The sequence below is a fragment of the Pipra filicauda genome, unplaced genomic scaffold (genome assembly GCF_003945595.2).
Source record: "Pipra filicauda isolate LSUMZ 115617 unplaced genomic scaffold, ASM394559v2 scaffold20_size4479445_pilon, whole genome shotgun sequence".
NCBI classification, from domain to species: domain Eukaryota; kingdom Metazoa; phylum Chordata; class Aves; order Passeriformes; family Pipridae; genus Pipra; species Pipra filicauda.
This window is the reverse complement of record NW_024104321.1, coordinates 3177454-3199830: the sequence shown is the minus strand read 5'-3', so window position 1 is coordinate 3199830 and position 22377 is coordinate 3177454. Positions and strand designations below refer to the sequence as shown.

Genomic DNA, 22377 nt, shown 5'->3' with positions numbered 1-22377 from the left:
AGGAAGCGGCGGCAGGAAGCGGCGGCAGGAAGCGGCGGCGGTCCATGCCCACGCTGCCCCGCGCCGGGCGGGCCGCGGGCTCGGCTGCCGCGCTGCGCGGGGTCCGGGGGCGCCGCCTCCCGCTGCGGCCGCGGCCGCGCCTGCCCGCGGCGGGAGTGGGAGAGCGGCGGTGCCCTGACGCGCTCGTGTCCCGGCCGTAAGGCGGGAGCGTCGCCGTGGGAGGCGAGGGAGGTCTGAAGCGAGGAGCGGTCTGCGCGGGGCCCGGCGGGATGGCAGGGGAGCCCGGCGGGATGGCAGGGGAGCCCGGCGGGATGGCAGGGGAGCCCGGCGGGATGGCAGGGGAGCCCGGCGGGATGGCAGGAGTTCCCGGCGAGCTCAGCCTCATGGATAGGGGCCTTAAGAGGTGAGTGAGGAACGGGCCGGAGGGTGAGGGGCGGCCCGGGAGCGGAGCTGCCCGGCTGACTGAGGCCCCTCTCCTCCGCAGCCTGCTGGATGTGTCTCTGAGCTCGGACCTGCACACGCTCAACGCCCACTGCAACCGCATCGCCAGGATCGAAGGGCTCGGCCACCTCTGGAACCTGCAGCATTTGGATCTGTCCTCGAACCAGATCCGCCGGATCGAGGGGCTCAGCTCCCTGGCGAACCTGCGCACCCTGAGCTTATCCTGTAACCTGATAACCAAAGTGGAGGGTCGGCAATGTTTACTTCTGTCCATTTAGAAACTCACGAAAGTTTTCTAAGATTTGTCTTGAAGGTTGCTTCTGGAATGTTTGCATGTAATGAAGGTTATGCAAAGTTAGCATGGGCTACTAACGATATTATAATGTGAATTTTAAAATGTCTATATAAAATGTGGTAAGCTGTATCATAACAAAATGCCCTAATTAGAAGGAAAACCTGATTTTTATTATTATAGTTTAATATAGTCGTAATATAATCATAGTAATAATAATTATGTGATGTCATAATTCGTAGTTATGATCTTTTAAGGCTCACTTTGCAAGCTTGGCGTTTGAAAACAGAGCATTCTTCTGCACATCTTATGGTTTCTCTGTTTTTCTCATTTTGCTTAGGACTGGAAAAACTCTTTAATTTAACTGTGCTGAACTTGTCATATAATCGCATACATGATCTCTCTGGTAAGTGCCTTTGCCAAGTGCAGTGCAGTACAAACCATTTATCTCACTTTAATTTTGAAAAACTTGACCAAGCGTATTTTGAGAAGTTTCTAGTACTTAAAGTGCTAATTCACCGAATAATTATATTAAGAGTGGCAGTTGCTGCTCCTCTCAGCTTTCAAGTTTCTAACACCACAGATTGTTCTAAACTGGAATTTATTCTCCTGTGTTGGGCAAGGCCAAGCTTGTTCAGAAAGTAGCACAGTAAACATTTCAGACTTATTTCCAAAAATGCAACTTATGGAAGTTCTCATCTGTGTCTGTTTGTTAAAATGGTCAGTTGTTGCTTGTGAGATTTTATGCTACAGAATCAAGAGAATTTGTAATATAAAATTAAAAAGAACATTGGTAACAATTTTCTTAATGAACTGAGTTATAAAATGAAACTTCAAGGAAAATGTTTATTTTTACACACTTTTTAACAGCCAGAAACTAATGTGTTTCTTTACAGTTAGCTCTCATAACTAGCTTAAGTGTTGTACTGTGTGGTAGAGTACCACAGCTAATTAACATGTATAGGCAAGGATATGGAAAAAGTGTTCTTCTCTCATTTCCAGTTATATTATTTACTGAATATTTTTCAACAAGCTGCCATTTGTTCTAAACCCTGTAGTCTAGGACTGCAGCACAAAACATTTTTTTTGTTTGTTTGTTTTTTCTCAAATTTCCAGGATTTCGATCCCTTCATGGAACCAGATATAAGATTAGCCACATTGAGCTTCACAGCAACTGTGTAAGCAACATTATTCACTTACTTCAGTGCACAAAGGGGCTGCACTGTTTGACGAACCTCACACTGGAAAAAAACGGAAAAACCAATCCAGTTTGTCACAAAGCAGGTATGGATCTCATGTTAGGTGGATACTCTGTGCTCATTAGGCCAGTCATGTCCTTTAAGCTGTGAGCCATGTTCTGAAGCTTGCAAATTCATTCATAAGCTGGCCAGCCTGCGAAATCTAAATTCTGTCAAAAGTAATTCATTTTCCATGAAAAAAAAATCTCCCCCCCCCCACCGTATTCTTACCATTGTAATATGTTGTATGGTTACATGAGGCTCAGCATTTTCACTTGTGAATCCAGAGGAGTGCCCCAAAGATTAGAGGGATGGAGCACCTCTCCTGTGAGGAAAGGCTGAGAGAATTGGGATTGTTCAACCTGAAAAAGAGAAGGATTTGAGGTGACCTAATTGTGGCCTTCAAGTACCTGAAGGGAGACAAGAAGAAAGATGGAGAGAGACTCTTTTCCATGTACTGACAGGACAAGGGGGAATGGCTTCAAAGTGAAAGAGAGTAGGTTTAGATTAGATATTAAGAAGAAATTATTTACTGTGAAAGTGATGAGACATTGGAACACGTTGCTCAGAGAAGTTGTGGATGCCTCATCCCTGGAAGTGTTCAAGGCCAGGTTGGATGGGCTTGGAGCAACCTGGTTTAGTAGAAGGTGTCCCTGCCGATGGCAGGGGGTTGGATAACTAGGTGATCTTTAAGTCCCTTCCAACCCAAACCATTCTATGATTCTGTGATATTATTTGAGGTTAAGGTTAGTAGTGGCAGACTCTAGAATACTCTGCAGTAATTAGCATTTGTATCAAAATAGTAGGCAGGGGTTTCACATAGTAGGCAGCATGGAGACAAGTTGGAGATTGCATGTGGATATATCGCTTTCAGTTGGGTTGCTTAGAGCTTCTGCTTTGGGGGTAGGTTTTTCCTGCCATTTAAATGTTACACTCTGTTTTCAAACAAGTTAAATTGTAGCATCCTGTTTTGGTGTCGGGGGTTTTTTGTTTTCTTTCTTTGTGTATATTAGAGGGGAAAATCTATAGAAGGGAAAATATGTAGAAGCAGAGGATGGATACTTCTGGGAGAGCTCAAATATAATTTCATTACAAAGAGTAGAACAGTATGAATAATGCAATAATACAAAATATTAGCTATATAATGAGCATATAACTGATACAGGTGTAATATATGTACAGTTAGAAAGAAACCTCAAAGGTAATTGAGGAAAGCCAAATTAGGTTTTAAGTAATATTTTCAAAAGCAAATGTTTTACAAATGCATTCAGGCACTACGGAAACAGTAACAGTTATCTGGATAACTCAGAAAATTCCAGTAGTTTTCTTCAGCAAGTATTTATGTGACACTAACTTTAAAAACTGCACTGTTCAGAAGCCCAAATTCCATTAATTTAAAGAAAGTTAACTTCAATGCTTTACAGTTTCATAATGCCTTATTTCATTCACTGACAAAGAAGTTATCTAAGCTGTTTCAGAACTGGCCTTTCCATTACATTTGTCTATCCTTCCATTTGATACAACTGTTTTTGTGCAGTAGTCTGATACTAAAAGGTTGTCTGTGCAACTGCAGTGTGCTGATGATGGTTGGGAAATCCCAGTGTAGGCCAGGACCAGGCAGACAGCTTCCAAGTTCATTTAGTTTTGTAATGTTATCTGTTGAATGCCATGGATGGGGAAAGATGAGACAACTGTAGATAACTCGCTACTTTTTTTCTTGTATTAAAAATGCAGTGAATCATTTAAGATGACAGGGTAGCTGAAATACACTAGACATCTTGGGAGATTGATTTCAATTTACATGTGGTCTTTTCCTCAAGGTTATAGAGAAACTGTTCTTCAGTCGTTGCCCCAGCTAACAGCTCTAGATGGAAGAGGTATTTCTGGTGAACCAGTGGACCTGGAAGAAAAAAACTGTTCAGATTTGCAGTTCTTAGAAGACGTTTTGGGCTCTTTGGTTTCATCTGGGTGCCCCTCACCCAGAGATCAGGTGCCATAGTTTGTGTGTACTGATTTTAATAATGATATGCTTTATTTTTATATTGCATGCCGCTCATTAATGCTGCAAGGGTTGTCTTTCCTTCTGATAGAACAGTGTTGCCTTACCGCTGGCGACACCTCATATCGACCAGGCATTGGCTCATTTTCGTCAGCGTACAAGAATACCAGTACAAGGTGCCACCAGCTCCTCCACAGAGCTTATCTCATCTTCAGAACCAGAGAAGACTGAACTTGATAAAATACACAGTGAGATGAGGATTAAAAGAATAGAAGATCTGATTTCACAGATACTGCAAAAGGTGATTTTTTTTTTCTGTGATCACACAGGAAGTTTTGTTTGTAAAATCAGGTGTACATTTCTGATAATGCAAAAGTTTCCTGGAACAGACTGGAGCATTTCTACTGGTGTTTATGAGCTTACGATGCTAATGTGTTCTTAATCATTTTGAGAAGCTGGGAATGAAATAAAAACAAATCTTTAAAACTGAAGATTGCACTTCGAATCCTGACAGCTTTCATACTGAATAAAAACCATAGTGCATGGGACTAGCAGAGCTATGTGATCATGTTATGTTAGAAAATTCTTGTCTGGTTTTTTTACCCTGAAGCCATCAATACAGTAACTGAACCAAAGTAAAACATGAAATGCACCAAAATACCTGGATTATACAGTTGGTGAAAATTAATTTTACCAATAAGTCAACTTGATCTGATATGTTTGTCAGGTAACATAGTTTGTTTTGTTAATATGTTTTGTTAGCATATGTAACATACAAGTTTGTGAGGTTTAACAGTTGGTGGTGTTTGCAAGGCTTTTTTGGTTTTAAGTGCTGTATTTGTTTTACATTTTGCACCAACCTCTTAGGCCTAAGGATTTTACCAAACTTCAGGAATTTCAAAAAGATACACCTATATATTCTCAAGCATGTTGGGTTTATTTTATCTTTAAAACAATGAAATATTTTAGGAAGGAGGGAAGGGATTGTAAAAGTAAAAAATTGGAAGCAATTATTTACTTTCCTATCAACATTATTTTGTGTGAAGTTTTTTAAGAATAGCACCTGAATAAATCTTAGAAATTAGCCAATTAGAAATGGTAAAATTTATAGATAAAATTTTGATCTCTTCCTAGGTATCTGATAGCTCAAGACAGGAAGCTCCTCCAAGTTGTCTCAAAGCTAAGAGAGACACAGATCCAACTTCTGAGAGTGAAAATGAGAGTGGGAAAGAGAACAATAGAAAGGTCATGAAAAGAAGCAAGATCCCTTCTCACAGGAGAACTTCCTTATCTCCTAAGTGTCATGCGAGTCATCTTAAGAACAAAGTAACCAACAGGTATCCTGATGTTTGCCATATAAAACCAAAATGAATTAAGCTGAATATTGTCACAATGAACATAGTACTTGAAACATTTTTCTGAAAGTGGTAGGTTGAGTCAATTAGCTCTGTTAATGATACCTTGAAAATGAGTAGCTTCTGAGGCTTCTTTCTGCCACTTCTCTATATGAGCAGTTTCTGCCTTTAAGTGAGAACAAAATTGAACTGAAGATTCCAAAACAAACACTTTCAGAGTTCTGACAGCTTATACTTCCATCTTTGTTTTAAATTGTGGTGACAGAAAAATTCTCCACAGACAGAACTGAGTCATTAAAAAATAAAAATAAAAGATTCATGCTGTCTGAACAATGATCAAGAATTTAACTGTCCATATTTTGTGACGAAGCTGAGGATGCCATAGTGATTTGTTTGATTTATCAGGAGTGATGAGTAGAAGATGATACAAATTGGAATATTTTAGCGTAGTTAGCCACTGCAGCTCTACAGCTACTGTGCTTCTCCAGAATTGTTTGATATCTGTGTGATCATAAGATGTCTTTCAGATCCATATAACTAGTTCATGCTATCTTTTTGCAGCTGACTATTTGAATTTAGCTGTTTCTGCTATGGTCTCCTTGCAAATTATTTTCTGTGTGGTTTTGAACTGTATTATTCAAATGTTGCAGAGAACTGTAAAATTTCATCCTGTAAAAGTGTCTGAATCCCTTGTTACTGTTTAAACTCTTAAATATACCTTGATGTCCTGCAAATATAGGGAAGAGAAGAAGAGTTCCTCAAAGTGTTCATACTCCAGTCAGAGAGACTCTCATCTTAATTCATCATCAGATAATCAAGACTTGAAAGTAGTGGGAAGAAAAGCTGAAATACTGACTGGTAGACAGAGCAATATAGAAAAACTAGAAGAAAGTCATTCAAATCCCACAGAGGAATCAACATACCAAGTAGGTTTTGCATCATTTCAAATTAAGTATGAGTATGTCTTCACCTGAATCCAAGCATGTCTCCTGGTCAAACTAAAAGTGGAGGTGACAAAAAAAATTGCATGTAGATAGTATCAAAAGTAGTGTTGTTCTTGTAGTGTCAACTGGGACAGGATTTATTTTGTTTCACTTTTATGGGAGTTTTTGGCCTGGTCGCTTGCCCTTTGCTCTGTCACCCATGAATTCCAGAAAGACAAAAAATCTTATTCTACACTTATAAATATTATTTGTCATTTTTGGCTATGCTTGAACGTCTACTAGTAATTTGATGCTTACCACATTCTTGCTAAGGTGCTGATTCAAGAACTGGATCAGGAGAAAGAAAGGAGGTGGAAAGCAGAGCAAGCAGAGAAGAAATTATTAGAGCATGTCAGAGAGCTACAGAAGCATTCAAAAGAAGAAAAGAATATTCAGAGTATGGCTGTATACACTACAGACAGGTAGGGAAACAGTGCTGTAATATAAGAGTTTTGTTTTGGGTTTTGTAATTAATGAAAATTCAATTTGTAGCCTTAAGAAATGAGAACAGCTTTAAACAATATACTTGGAAAATAACACATCAAGAAGTAGTGCTAGAATTTCTCTCAGTATTACCTAATGAAAGTCCTTTCTGCAGCTTTCTTCCTGTTCTAATCTTAGAACAATATCAGTGTGTTGCTTACCTCCATTTCCAGCCATTACTTTCCAACTGTATCATAACGGTACTTTCAGTTCAAGCTCTAGTAGCTGCCTCATATCATGCTTTCACCTTCTGTTTCCCAGTCTCTCTTTCCACCTATACCTACAGCATTCCTTGTGTTTTTCCTGCTCAGTGCACTGGAACAAAGGTGTTTCTGGCCGGCCAGAGTTGGCCTGTAGGCAATATGTTGTGCAGGGCAGGCCTAGCACATCTTTGGATAGTTGTCATCATTGGTTGTCATCATTCTTGTATAAGTTCTGAGCAGCAGCTTTTTTTCAAAAGATCTCTCTTCTAACAAAGCATTGTTTGTCATCAGATATTTTTGGAGTTGTCAAAGACTCATTTTCTTTTTTGTAAGGAAGAAACAAGTCAGGTGCTTCCATGACTGACTGTGATTATTTCCCTTTTTTCCTTTTTGTTTTAAGTTCACTTCCCACCTTTACTTGTATTAGAAGCTTATGTTCCTTTTCTGTTGAGATGGATCTTATATAAAAATTGTTAAAATATTTAAAGATCTTTCAGCACTTAGTGAAGATAATTATTAAATTACAAATTGATGCTATATGTTCAACGTGTGTGTAAGCAAAATGATACTGGAATATCATTTCCTAAGAATCTATCTGTGAGGTTCTCTCCAGCTCAGGCTTTTTAAAATGAAGCTCTACATAGTAATGCTACACATGACTTCAGTAATAGTTTACATCTTTTTAAAGTTTTACATGACAGTGCTGTAAGTAGTAAAACTCAGTAAAGAACAAGATACGGTGTTACAACAGTTACTAATGTTTTTTTCTCAACATACTTGGCATCAAGCTAAAGACTAAAATGTTTGTAATACAACTTTATGGCATTTATTTTCAGGCTAAAGGAATTGATATTGAAAGAGAGAGATGAGAAAGCAAGACTGCAAGCAGATGTCCAACAGCTGAAAGGTGAAACTGAAAGACTTACTAATGAGTTAAATCAGGCAAGAAATAAAGAAGCAGAACATCAGAAGGCCATGCAAGCTTTAGAAGAAACACTATCCAAGCTGGAGACACAGAGATTGCAGCAACGAGCAATAGAGGTAAATATTTTTCATGAGTAAATAATACAATGGCAATGGGGTGGCTGCTATAGTCCTGGATACAAAGAAACACTAGATTTTACAAGCTTTAAGTCTGAGTTTTCCACAATAATAGTAGTTAATAACAGGTATCAATTTTAATTGTCAATTAATGTATTTTATAAATGGAAGTATGTCATGTGATGTGGTCTTAAGATAAAGAAGAACAAGTCCTCTGTACTTAAAGAGTTGATATTTTCTGATAATATACAGTAACAAAACCAAGTTTTTTAAAAAATCAGTAAAGATCTTACTAGTCCGATGGAAACTTGGTGATTCTGTTTGTTTTGCTGATCTAAAGAATTAGATGCTTTTAATTGCAACCAGAACAAAACAGTAATTGCTGAGAACTTACTTTAAACATTCTGGTTGTTTTGAGTGGGGTTTTTTTTGTTTTGTTGTTCGGGATTTTTGGTGAATATTTTTACAGCTGGAGAAGATAATGATGCTTTTGTTGTTGGAGGCACTTTTTTCAGTATACAAATGCATAAGATCAAGTTGCTGGATCAGATACTGCCACTATTTCTGTCTAAAAAGTCAATGGCTGAATTTTCAGTGTCCTCCAATATCTACACCTTTTGTTTGTTTATATTCCTATATTAGCCTGTTCCCGTGTCACTGAACTTACAGAAACTGAATCCTAACATATATGCATCCTGAAAGGTCTCTCAACTTACAGTGCAGTGCTGTAGGAGGTGGTGTTGGTCAGATACCCTGAAAGGAATGAGACTCAGGGCACTCCTACAAGTACCATTCAAGTCACCCTCTAATTTAGGCTGCTGTTTGGGCATCTGAATGGCTCTTCCATTTTCTTCCTTACCTGTCGGTACCCTGGAGCTATTACAGATCTAGAAGTGACCTTCAGTTTAGATCAGGTATCTGCCTGTCACCTTGAAAGGTACTAAATTTAGTGATTTAGAGAACAAGAAAGAGGGGTTTGGGGGGTGGGGAGTTTTTTTCTATCCTATAAGAATGGAAATACCTTATTGATATATGAGGGGTTTATTCCTTTAATGAGTTTGTAGAAATATGTCATCTCCTTGGATAGTAATAGCATTGTTTTTAATTACAAAACTTTCTTAGGGGGAAGTCTTTGTTCCTGTCTTTAATATCCTGGAGAAAATACTCTTTAATAATTAGGTTTCAAAGAATAATCATGATGCTTTAGAAACTAAATTTGCTTTTTTAATGTTCAGATTTAATATGCCTTTGGCCTATTTTATCGACTCCAAGAATAACAAATTCTATAATATTTAATAGAGCTTTCTCATAGTACACATTGGCAGTTAGCTTCAGTGGTAAATTACACTTGCTCCAGGCAGTCACTATTTAAGGCCTTCAGTCAGCATTACTAGATGACTTCTTGAAGGGATTCAAGATAAGTCTACTATGCATCTAAATGCCTATTTTCTGCCTATTTTCTGGCAGTCTTTAAATTTGCATCTGCTCTTGCTTGACAGTTTTAAAGTGATTCAATTTAGGTGAGAATTGCTTCTCTGCATCCACAAAACAAGAATACAGTGGGGTGTGTCTAAATATTACTCAGGAAAAGGCTTGACATGTAGAACATGAGAACTTAGCCTTCTGAAGTGTCCTGATTTTGAATTACCACTTCATGAGTAATTCAAGACCTTTTTTGTAACTTTTCTTTTTCATATTCTTTTTTTCCCTCCTTATTGAATCAGGGAAAGAGAGCTTTGTATATAAAAGGCTTAAGCTTATGAAATGTAATTACTCAGAAAAGCTTGGATCAAATGGAAAAAGTGGAGTATGCCATCTGAAGTTTACAGATTCTTCATTTTTTGTAAAATCATTAGGAAGCAGCTCTGTTCAGCAACTCTAAACTGTACAAATCAAAAAGCGGTTTATATAAGTGGAGTGCTAAAAAAAAAGGTTATGTTGAATACATCTAAAAATGTTTTTTTTTAAACTAATACAAGTATTACAATATGAGAGTTTATAATTGAGAAAATCATTCTGCCAATGCATTTCTTCCACTTCTGCAGGACACTTTCAAGTTCTTTATAAGTTAGGTAAATGCCTTTGTTTCTTCATGAAAATTGCTTTTTTTGTGTTGTAGTAAGTTAAGCTAAGACTTAAACATTTGTCTTAAATTTCGTCAAGTGAAACAAAATGTATTAAGAAAAAAACAAAATAGAAACACAACCAATAAGAAACAAACAACAAAACTTATAAAGCACCTGTTCCTTTGTATTCCAGGATAAGACATGAAGACTAGATTACAGTTTTAAAAAAATCTTGTTCTTGTCTTTATGAATTCCACACAGATGAAACAAGTACAAGAGGCAGAGCTTAAAGCATCAGCAAATGAAAGAGAAGTACAGTTACTTCGAATATCCTTCCGACAGCAGAAGGAGAAGGTAAAACAACTACATGAACTTCTCATATTAAGAGAGCAAGAGCGAAGGTATTGGGTCATCTATTTTCTTTTCAAAAGTTAATAGAGATGCTAGTGTTGTAAATATACTGTGTTTAAATGTGTTCTAAAGTATGGATGTGTTTTAGTTTGGATTTATTTTGTGGTTTGTTTGTTTGTTTGTTTTTTAAGTAATGTGAGAGCTGGTCTTCGTAAAAATGTAAATGTCTTCCCTCACATTTTCTTGCTTGTTTAAGAATACCTTCATATCTCATAGATTCCTGACTCATAAGTTCATGTAAGCAACTTCCATTTGATAGGTTCTTGTCTTATTATATGGCTGAACTCTTTATTTGAAATACTTGATCTGTAATCCAGGAAAGATCAGATAAAAATAAAATTGTATCTGAATTACTGTCTGAGGAGTTATATATACTACAATAACACAAAGTATTCAAAAAAATAAGTCAGCTTCTGCAGTATCCTGCTTGTGGGTGTGGGGGTGAGTTACTTCCTGGCTGATTTCTTCTTCCAAGATTTCCCTTTTTTTGGAGAATACTTGAGTGTACGTTCTTTACTGTCATCTAATACAATCAAATATGTGTACAAACTAAAGCACTTAAGTACCCTGTGGTACAGTAATATGTGAGAAAGGTTACTAATAAAATAAGCTGGTTAAATTTGCTAAATTTTACATGGGCAAATGTATTCAGATACCAAGATAGCTGCAAGTTTAGATGGAAGAATCTGATAGCTGTGTTTTGAGAACTTCCAATAATTATAAATCTCCAAAAGATGTAATGTGAAGGACAGTTTTTTTGCTTTAAAGCAGATGAACAGAAGAGCCTGAAAGTACAGGGTACTCTTGCTATTCTCCTTTTAGGTCCCCATTGCTGCTGCTTTTTGGGTTCTGAGTCTTGAGTGAGAAGCAACAGTTGTTGGTTGGGTGAGGGTGAAGAGAATGACTGCAAAAGAGGGTGTCTGGCTGTACAGGGCTTTTCTCTGATTCCAGTGTCACTTCCAGATGTTTGTTGACAGCAAAGCTAATAAATGCTAACTAAAAGCAAAAGGGCAATTTAGTAATTTCTACAAAAGTTTGAATTAAAGAATAAGGATATTTCTTTGGGTGTTTTAACACTAGTCAACAGAATTTTCCTCATGGCAGTGTCATTGTCACAGAAGACTGAAATCTGTCTGAGACTAAGGAATTTATCCCATTTATTATGAAATTCATTATTCTTGTTCAGTAATACCAAGGAAGTGAATTGAAACGGCATTGCAAGATACTGCAGTTTATGTCTCAAGTGTATGTTTGGTAACTTCAGGAAAGAACTTGAAACCCGAGTTGCTTTAAATGGACCTGAATTTCAAGATGCTTTGTCAAAAGAAGTGGCTAAAGAGGAGCAGAGGCATGAACAGTGTGTTAAAGAATTTCAGGAGAAAATTAACATGTCCTACCAGAAGTACAGAGAGTTAGAAGATGAATTTCGTTTAGCTCTAACTGTTGAAGCAAAAAGGTTTAAAGAGGTAAGACTGAGAGAACATTTAATCTCACATTAGGTGGGGTTGTAGTTCTCTTAAGTGTGTTGGGTTTTGGCACATATTTTGGGGGTGTTTCGGTTATTGGTGTTTTGTTGGGTTGGGGTTTTTTTTTGATCCTTATGGTCAAGCATTCATGCAAAAATACTGATAGTAGGCTTTGAAATATCAATGATTAGAGCATCAACAGCGAATGCCAAGTCAGCACTCAAAAAACGTAGCATTTTTGTTCATACGTAGAAGTTAATCAAAAGAAAGGAGAATAAAACACTTCTGTCTGGTGTTATTAATTTCTTTTAAAGTATGTCAACATTCTATTAGAATATATTCAATTATAGTAAAAATGCATGTGTTTTGATAAGGTTATAGTTACATATATACTAGTGTATTTAATAATGAAGTACTTTATTGTTTAACTTTTCAAAATTGAATTTTGGTATGCATTTTGAAACTCAGAATTCAAAACTTGTTTACTAAACTCCTTGGAGAACTTATTTCTTTGGCTAGTATTTAGGTTATTTTATATTTTACCCTTCAAATCTTTCTGCTGGGGAAAAAAAAAGATTGAATTTACTTTAACTCCTTCTTTCAAGATTTTAATGTCAATCTTAACAGTGAAATTAAATCAAGGCAATGTTTTCAGTTCCCAAGCTCTGCTTCCCATCCACTCGTGTTTTTTGTATTGTTTTTTTTTGGGGGGGGGTTGATTGGTTGGTTGGTTTGGCTTGGGTTTTTTGTTTGTGTTTGCTTTGTTTTGTTGGGTTTTTTACAAATATGGAGCTGGGCAGAACCAGTTTCAAGTTGAAGTATTACCAACAAAACCAATAAAAAACCAGTTTCAAATATTCACTAATTTGATATACAGTTGATAAATTTCTATTTTTTTCACTTGGAACTTAAATGTCACTTGTGTTTATGTATACACACTTTTTCCAAATGTTAGCATTTTTCAAGTCTTGTCTTACAAAACTTTAGGTAAAAGAGGGTTTTGAAAATGTTTCTGCTGATCTAGTTAAACATAAGCGAGTCCTCTTTGAGTCTGAACAAAGGGAAAAAGATATGGCAAGTCTGATCCAAGACCTGACAAGTATGGTAGAAGAACAGAAAGCAAAGATTGCAGAATTAAAAAAATCAAATGAAGAAGCTACAGCAAACCTAAAGGTACTTGTTTCAAAACACTTCAACTACATATATATTTTTTTTAATATTTCATCCATAAAAGTTAATGATTCCATAAAAGGTTGACTGACTGAAAGACACATTTCCTGTCGCTTTAAAACCTAGTACTCCACATCAGCCATTATTCTTGCATCTTGCACTTCTATTTCTCAACAAATGCTGCTTGCTCCCCATATGGAAGAGGACTAGTCGTGTTTTCAAACGTGCACTCCTTGCCTTGGGAGCACTGGCAGTTTGTATATAATCAGATGGTCAGTAAAAACTACAAAACCTACATTAGTAACCCTGACCCCTTGTAAATTCAAAGGAATGGAATATGCTTCTGCATTGGTCACTGTACATGAAGTAAAAATTAAATTGAACAGATAATCCAGTGTAGTTATTAGCAGCTTAATATCTCCTAGTTGCATAACATTAGCAGTATTATTCATTATCTACTAATTGTCAGATTTTAATGTTAAATACTGTGGGCACAGTTGCATTGTGGTAACGTATTCTAGTACTATTCAACTAGCCATAAATAATTTTTAAAAATCTCAGGAACATGACTTTTAAATGGATGTATGATTCAGTCCATGTACGTATCCAGTCCCTCTTGGGTGCAGTACAACTGCTGCACAGTTGTTTCTAGTCTCCTCCCTCCATGTTGCTGTTGGGGTGTCCAAACATTGTGTTGGTATACAGAATAGGATTCTGCCAGTCAGTGATGCTGCTAAGAACAAGATTGAAAAATACCTATATTAAATAGCTGTAATCTGTAAAACAAAATGTAGACTGCATAATTGAAGATAAGTATCATTGGAAGTGAAAATTCATCCCAGTTCTGTCTGTTTCCTTATGATTTGGTTTTTAATATCTTTACTTTCTCTTTGGTTTTTTTACCTGTGAATTTGTGATTCTAAATAGGTTTTTATAATGGCATTGATAATTTAGGGTAGTTATCTAGAAATCAGCTTTACAGTTTTCTGGGATTGAAGTATGTCTACTTGAAGCAAATTTGAGTTTCATAACTGGAAAGAAAAGCATATAGAACCCTGAATGCAAGCAGAATATTTCTCAGTTAATTTGCTGTATATAAGTATTACTTTCCTAACCAGGAAATCAATTAGTATTGATTTGAAATTTTGAATACTTGTTTTAAAGGATCTTATTGTCTTTTTCCAATGTTCATTCATACAGTGTCGAACTCGAGAACTTGAAACTGTGACTGAGGAGGACAAACAGAAGGCCATTCAAGTTGAACTTCTAAAAAAGGAAAATGGAAAACTTACTTCTCAGCTGACAGCCCAGGAATCTGTGATTGATGGGTTAAAAATGGAAAGAAAAATATGGGGACAGGAGCTGGCACAACAGGGTAAAATAGTTTTGGAGGGATTTTTTCTTTTGCAGAAAAAATGGTGGTGCTCAGTGTCTTACCTCTCAAATAAACACTCCAGTAGAGTTGTAATCATGACAAGGTTTCTGGCTCTTATCTAGTTGTAGAGTTGGTGTGCAAAAACAGATGTTCTGTGGCATGTGGGATCTGTAACAGCAGTTGTGGGAGTTGGTTGCGAATACAGCTTATCTATTTCCTGAAAATATCAAAATACCACAGTGTTATACAAAGAGCTTTTAAATATGAAACTAGGAAAACAAAGATTTGTAAATAGAGTTATATAATGCTACTTTTCTATCAGATAAGTCTAATGTGAAAATTTCAGTATGTATCTTAAAAAATTATAAAATACTGAAGGGGGGAAGAAAAACTTGGGCATTTTTCATTTTTCTCTATTCATGTGACTCAGCACCACCTTGTGGGCTCTTGAGATTGGCTAGATCTGTAAGAACTACTGCTGACTTTTTTCAGAGAAGTTTTCAAAGGATAAAACAGAGACCTTCAGTTCTACACTTGCTACCTAAGTGTTACCTACCTACAGATTAAATCCCTACAGTGTTTCCAATGGACAAAATAGTCAATGGTTTGGTTTGTAAGGTGGTTCTTACCTTCACCTCCACCCCGTTTCCCAACATTCTACATCTTGAAGTCATCTGTAAAACGAGCACTGTAGTATGAATATCCTGTTTCGTCTAGGAGCTCATCTTGCTCAAGATCGGGGAAAACTGGAAGCTAAAATTGAAGTTCTGACAAATGAGATTGAGATGTTAAAAAAGCAAAAGGAACAGGACAGTGATACCATAAGAATTAAAAACAAAATACTGGATGATCAGACAGAAACAATTAGGAGATTGAAAGAAGTAAGTGCCATATCTGACAATTTTTGTACTTAACTTTCACTGCAAGTCTTAATTTTAGCAATTGTAAAGGCTGTAATGAAAGCTGGTCCTGCAGTTCTTGTTTACCAACTCACAAATCACAATCAGGCTGTCAGTGGCAATTCATTTCACTGAGAGCAGAAGAGAGTTTTTTTTTAAATTCATGTTCATGTACAGAAGTGGTACTTTGAATCTCTCATTGAACCATATTTATGTACAGACTTTATTCTCTTTGCCTTGCTTCAAATTATTCTTGAAAATGATTTTGAGAGAGGTGAAACCCAGATAGTATAATTCTTCCTGAAAAAGGAAAAACAATTTTAAATGTTTGCTTCATGTTTATTTTACAACAGGTAAATGTTTTTTCTTTATTCTGTTCTTTTAAATCAATATTTTGGCAGCAGAGGTACTATGTTTTGTTCTATTAATTCCATTCATTCATTAAGAGACTTAAAACTTTAGCTTATTAATCAAAATTTATAGCATGTTATGTCAGTCAAAGTTAGATGCATTACTCGTTACAGATTGTGAACTCAGGGACTGTGTAGAATAGGTTGTTCAAAAGAATAAGTTGTTTATTCAACTGTAGAATAAGAGTTCAAAATAGCTTTTTTCTTAACTTGCTTTCAACTTCAGATTTGTTTTGGTGGGTTTTTTTTTTTACTCTGACTTTTTTCAGATGAAGATTGATCAGCTGGCTATCACCTTACTAAGTGTTTTTCATACATTCAGAAGAGTAAACTTTCACATGTCCTTCTCTGCTTTATTCCACCATAGACTAAACAAATACTCTTAAATTGTAACAATAAAGTTGAGTGTTTATGTGTACTAAAATATTTATCTTCTAAAGGGCTTAAAAGAAAAAGATAAACAAATCAGAAAACAGCATGAAGAAAATCGTGAAGCTCAGAAATTGTTTGAAGTAGAGTTGGATGAAAAAGCTGCTGAATGTGAAAAGCTAATGCAAAAATTAGAAAGGCAGAATGAAAGAAAAGAGGAATTAAAGCAACTGCTAGAAGAAAAAGAAGTAGAACTTGATGACATTAGGCATGCACACAGGTGATACAGACAAGTCACAATAATTCTTTGGGATCATTGTATGCAACACTGCTCTGAAGTTATTCTATGTTCAGAGAGTATTTGCTTGCTATTAAAACCCACAGAAATGAGGAAAAATGGAAGTTTTTTCTGCCCTCCTAAGAAGTGGTATTTATAGTCATTGTAAATACGTGCATTTTATTTTCAGCGCATTGAAAAAGAGGTGGCAAGGTAAAGGAGAGCTCTTAAGCCAGCTGGAGGTGCAGGTTAAACAAATGAAGGAAAACTTTGATATCAAAGAGAAGAAGCTGATTGAAGAGAGAAATAAAAGTCTTCAAACTCAAAGGTGAATACCTTAATAGTTTATCTTGTGACTACTCAGTTACTGTAGAGTTTCACTGTTAATACGTATACAAAAAGGTTTGATTATATGGCAGAAGAATGCATAATACCTTTCTAAGTATTTGTGAGCCCAGTTACAAACTCTGTGTGCCTAGAAGGAATTCTCACTATACAGATGATGTACTTTGTGGAGCTGGCATTCACTTACAGCATTCGTCATTTAAACTTATTAGTTCTGTTTCCATTTTCTTTGATAATGACTGGAGCCTACACTCGTTCCTCCCTACTATACCCATTCCATCCCAATGCTTTTGATTTACCTTGTGAGTAAACTCCATGTCACTTACATAACAGAGACTCTTCTACAGCGATCACAAGTGCTGGCTGGAGTTGTACAGTGAAGATGTTTGTGCGTGTGAGGCACAGTCTGTATCAGAGTTTCTTTGAGCATGAGCCTGCCAACCCTCTAGCTCATGACCAGGATGCATGGAACAAATTGATTGCAAATCAGAGATCGAGCCAAGCAATGGTGGCTGGTGTACAAGGGAGGCCACAGTGCTTTCACTAATTTCTGTGCAGGATAAAGTAAAAATACATCATTCACTGTGTACGAAATGGAGGACAGATCCTCAATACTTACCACAACAATATTAATAAATCATAGAATTATTTAGGATGGAAAAGATGTTTAAGATCCATCAAATCCAATCATTAACCCAGCACTGTCAAGTCCACCACTGAACCATCTCCCTAATTGCCACATTTACAACTCTTTCAAATTCCTCCAGGGATGGTGAAATCAGCTACTTCCCTGGACAGTCTGTTCCAATGCTTGACAACCTTTTCAGTAAACAAATTTTTCCCAATTCTAATCTAAACCTCCCCTGGCACAACATGAGGCCATTTTCTCTCATCCTGTCACTTGTTACCCTCCCTTAGGTAGTTGTAGAGAACATTGAGGTCCCCCCCAGGCCTCCCCTTCTCTAGGCTAAACAACCCCAGCTCAGCTGCTTCTCATGAAACTTCTGCTCCATACCCTTCACCCACTCTGTTGCCCTTCTCTGGACATGCTCCAGCACCTCAATGTCTTTCTTGAAGTGACCTCACCAGTGCTGAGTACAGCGGCACAATCACTGTCCCAGTCCTGCTGGCCACACTATTTTTGATACAGGCCAGGATGCCGTTGGCCTTCTTGGCCACCTGGGCACCCTCCTGGCTTGTGTTCAGCCACTGTTGACCAGCACTCCCAGGTCCTTTTCTGATGGGCAGCTTTCCAGCCACTCTGCCCCAGTCCTGTAGTGCTGCCTGGGGTTGTTGTGTCCCAAGTGCAGGATCTGGCACTTGGCATTGTTTAACCTCATACCGTTTGCCTTGGCCCTCAGTCCAACCTGTACCGATCCCTCTGAAGAGCCTTTCTGCCCTCCATCAGATCAACATTCCTGCCTAACTTGCTGGCTGTTAATTAGTATTCCAGTCCATGTCAAATGGACTGTTTCTAAGTTACCTGTCATTCTCTTTGCGTACAAGTAGCAACAGATTTTTAATTTATTTTCTTGTTCCTCATGTATGGTCAATTTTTTTTGATCAATAGTTAAATATGAGATGATGCAGAAACAAGTACTCATAACCCAAAAAATTATTTCATATGTTTCTGGTATTATGGAGAAGTGTGCTAGACTGCTGCCTGTGATAAGCTTAGATTCTCAGTATGATTTTTTTCTTTATTCTTTGGCTTCCTTCTCATGTTTTTCTTCCTTCCTCCCAACTATTCTTGAGAAAATACCAGCTAGTTAATAAGACTACATATTTATTATATTTATCTAGCAGCAATAACCATGTTACCAAAGGAATAGCTATGACTAAGGTTTTTTGCTTTACATTTTAAGTTAAACACTGACTCATTATACATTAGTTGCTATTTTAAGGAAGGTTATCTGATTAATAAATGAAAGGAAATAGCTTGATGGTCAAGTTTGATTAAAAAACAAACAAAAACAAACAACAAACAAATAAACAAAAAAAAACCCAACCAAAACAAACAACAAACAAATAAACAAAAAAAACCCAACCAAAACCAACCTCCTCAAATAATCAATAATTGTTTTGGAATAATGGTTTTGGAATTGTTAGACAATCAATAGTGGAACTGAGCTTTTTTCCCAAATAATTTTGGATTGTTTCAAATGTTTATTGTAAATTAATTGTATAGTAGAAAAATTTGCCTTGCTTTTTGTTCCTACATATTTTAGAGTTATCCCCTAAAATTTGCTTGAGTCAAGAAAATGCTTCACTACTGTGAAGCAGACACTTTTCTGTTGCTGTCAGACAGGGTCAAACGCCATTTACAGGATCACACAGTTCAGTCATTCACTTCTTGGGAAGCAAAAGCATAAAAGTAGATATTTGAAAACATGTGAAGTTCTTATCTATATTGACAGTAGCAAGCCCGAATCTTCATAGTCCTTGCTAGTGATTAAATGCTTCTGCTAAGAGGAATGCCAGAAGCCCTGAACACAGTGCATAAAACCAGAACACGTACTTGAGAAAACAGGACATCTTCTAATGCTGATATTGATAGAAGTGTCTTTGTGCCTATGTTATTAAAACCTTATCAAAGGCAGAACTGGACAAAACAAAATACTTCAGTTGTTTGCAGGAGCATGATCTCTTTTTTTAATCATTTTTAGGATTGCTGTGGAAAAGCTTCATGAAATGGATAATGCTTTTAGAAAAAAACTTGAGTCAATGTTGGCAGCACATCAGGAAGAACTACTGCAGCTGGCAAATGAAAAGGAAAAACAAATTGAAGCAGCAAATGAAAAGGTAATTTTAATACTAAATGCATATGTTTATTGTATTTGCGTTTTTATTCTACAGCCACTACAACAGTGGTGGTTGGAAGTCTGTTTGTATCTATCAGTCTGATCTCTGAATGGAAACAGCCCTGGCTTGGTACTCAATCTTTGCACAGCAAGAAAATCTCTAGAACTAGTATTCCAGCAAAGTAAAGCTCCATGCTTTGTAGCTGTTACGAATATAACACTTCCTTATCTATACAAGCAAGAGTAATGATGATTAAGCCAGGTAATCCTTTTAACTCACCTGTGCCTATGTTAACAGTTACTGTTCCTGTCGTATACTGCATTCTTCCTTGGCATGACAACTGGTGCTTTTTCTCCATAATAAGTTTTATGGTTTTCATGCATTCTTGCTATCTCCTAGCAGGTTAATATTTTTTTTAAAGCAAAATTCTGCTACTGCATCCAACGTCAAGAGTAGTGCACTGCATATTTAAACATAAGCACATAACTCTTGCATTGCTTGTAAGTGTTAAAAATTGCCAAGATTTTATGAGTTTAGGTGTATTAAGAAAAGCAAAAAATTTATTTGATCTCTGTGTGCTCTTTCAGGTTTACTCTGTTGAAGAAGAAATGCGGGAGCTTCTGCAGGAAATGGCAAACAATAAAAAAGCCATGGAAAATAAAATACAACTACTTGCGCGTGCACTGAATGATATTCAACAAGATCTTTGAAGATTATTAATATTTACTCTAAAAACATGTATTACACAAGCTTAAGCAATGTCATACACTACAATGCACTTTTCCTTGTTTTCTAGAGAATTATCTTTGATCAGACATAAATGTTTTTATGTTCTATTCATAATAAATAGTTATTTCTAACCTATGGTTATCTTTAATTGATTACAAAATGGATCAAAACAGGTATAGGTGAAAAGCATCATCTGAAATTAGGAATTTGCACGTTTAATAAGAGAAAAGAAAGTTGGAAAGTTCTAAGCCAAGAGCTTGAAGCTTTGCTTCACTGGGGTAAAGAATCTTGTAATGAGAGATCCAAGAATGTTGAATCATAGAATGGCTTGGGTTGGAAAGGACCTTCAAGATCATCTAGTTCCAACCCCCCTGCCATGAACAGGGAACCTTCTGCTAGATCACGTTGCTTAGAGCTTCATCCAGCCTGGCCTGGAACACTTCCAGGGATGGGGCATCCACAGTTTCTCTGGGCAACCTGTTCCAGTGCCTCACCACCCTCACAGGAAGGAATTTTTTTCTAACACCTAATCTAAAACTACTCTCAGTTTAAAACCATTCCCCCTTCTCCTGTCACTACATGAGAAATAGACTCTCTCCATCTTTCTTGTATCTGTGAAGTTTAATCTGCCACTGTTGAAGAAAGCATGACTACTGCAACTTAGAGTGGCTCTTTTGGCAGCGTAGTTTGGTTTTCTCTACAGCAGTAGGCTTCCCACCATGCTTTTGAAAAATAGGAGATAATGACCTAACAGCTTCTTATGGAAGCAAATCATAAGCCCTATGTTAATATATTGTTATACTTCTTTCATGATGGAGGCTTCACCATCACCACTGTACTTAGGCATTTACTTCATTTGTCTGTTCTCAGAAGATCCTAAACTGTTACTGAACTACACTGTACTCAGAAGCGTTTCATGATGCACTAGTAAATAAAACAGTGAGTAGTAAAATCGGGTACTTTTTGGCACACCAGGCGGAGCTATTCCCACCTTGCACCTCACAGTAGTTGAAGTGAAGTGCTGTTGCTCCAACGATAGAAGCTACTAAGCCGATTTAATCAGCTCGTTCAGAACCCGGGCATTCAAGCAGTGACACTGCATCTGTATGTGCCTTTTTGTGCCCAGCAGTCCTGTAAAAGTACTTAGTGCTAATAAAAGGCCCTGGCCTTTAGCTATGAGGCCCACTGGACTTGTTATCAACGTGTTAATGAAAGCTTGTTGTGTGAACTGGAGCTTGATACCAGCTGCCTCTTGTTATGAGGTCCAGCTTAAGTGTGGGATGTAACAAAGGCCTTGAAAACACAGGCACAAGTTGAAAGTAGAGGCCATGGCAGCAAAAACAACTTTCTGATGGTAAGTGACTAGTCTTTCACAAAGCACAACCTTGAGAGCTGGGAACAGACTGCTTTTGTTTTTAGAATGGAAGCAGCAGCAAAGCAAAATAAAAGGCAGCCCAACACCTGAATGAGGTGCCTGCAACAGCCTGGGAAAACAACCCCCACTCCACAGGGTGGAGGGCTGGAAATTGTACAGAGATTATAAAAGGGTAAAATTCCAAACGGGGGGGGGGGGGGGGACAGGACATAACACACAGAGAAAAGAGGCACCTGCTTCAGCTCTGGCTCCTTGCATCCGGAGTTCTCACACCTGACCCATGAGAACACCATGAACAAGCCATCAGCACTGAAGGGGAGGTGTCTGCACTGTGGTACTCCCAGCTCAGGTAGAATAGAGCTGTTAAGGATTGTTCACTTGGAATCTGTGCTATTGGTTGATGATACGTAAAAATTAATACATAGTGGCAATGGTTAGCAAGGTGTAGGAACCAACTCTAATTAACCAATTGTGTTAATGAATGTTAGTCCAGTAAATATTGCTGTGAACTTTAAAATTAGCCTAATTTATTCTTCTAGCAGAATCCTTTATCTGCTAGGTGATCTCTTGATTCCCTGATACCAATATATCAGTTCTCTAAAGGCAGAAGAAAATTATTTCTTATTCTTGTGCTCTACACACTCCTTC

The 22377-nt window shown here is 37.3% G+C and overlaps 2 protein-coding genes across 8 annotated transcripts in view; one reads left to right on the top strand and one right to left on the bottom strand.

Annotated features, from left to right (window-relative positions):
* The window catches only part of SLC7A13 (solute carrier family 7 member 13), a 33298-nt gene that overhangs the window by 8370 nt on the left and 2551 nt on the right, over positions 1–22377 (bottom strand). For 3 of the 4 annotated variants that reach the window (XM_039380977.1, XM_039380976.1, XM_039380978.1), the window contains exons 2-4: positions 15153–15290; positions 14586–14740; positions 2203–2333 (exon numbers count right to left, since the gene is read on the bottom strand). The gene's annotated coding sequence lies outside the window, so the exon portion shown is untranslated. Of the gene's footprint in view, positions 1–2202; positions 2334–14585; positions 14741–15152; positions 17723–22377 lie in introns of those variants that run through there. The other variant, XM_039380979.1, reaches the window with a different exon arrangement.
* Positions 40–20485, top strand: LRRCC1 (leucine rich repeat and coiled-coil centrosomal protein 1). Of its 4 annotated transcripts, none has more exons than XM_039380974.1 (20): positions 43–276; positions 340–403; positions 485–690; positions 1074–1139; positions 1850–2017; positions 3792–3961; positions 4062–4271; positions 5105–5307; positions 6065–6251; positions 6582–6730; positions 7831–8035; positions 10363–10502; positions 11777–11978; positions 12966–13151; positions 14349–14523; positions 15241–15404; positions 16273–16481; positions 16669–16806; positions 19490–19625; positions 20213–20485. In XM_039380974.1, the coding sequence occupies exons 1-20, from the start codon at positions 270–272 to the stop codon at positions 20333–20335; spliced, it is 3108 nt and encodes a 1035-aa protein (XP_039236908.1). In that variant the 5' UTR covers positions 43–269; the 3' UTR covers positions 20336–20485. The 4 variants fall into 4 exon arrangements, with proteins under 4 accessions (XP_027592309.1, XP_039236909.1, XP_039236908.1 ...); XM_039380973.1 differs by having other exon boundaries at positions 319–403; XM_027736508.2 differs by having other exon boundaries at positions 40–403.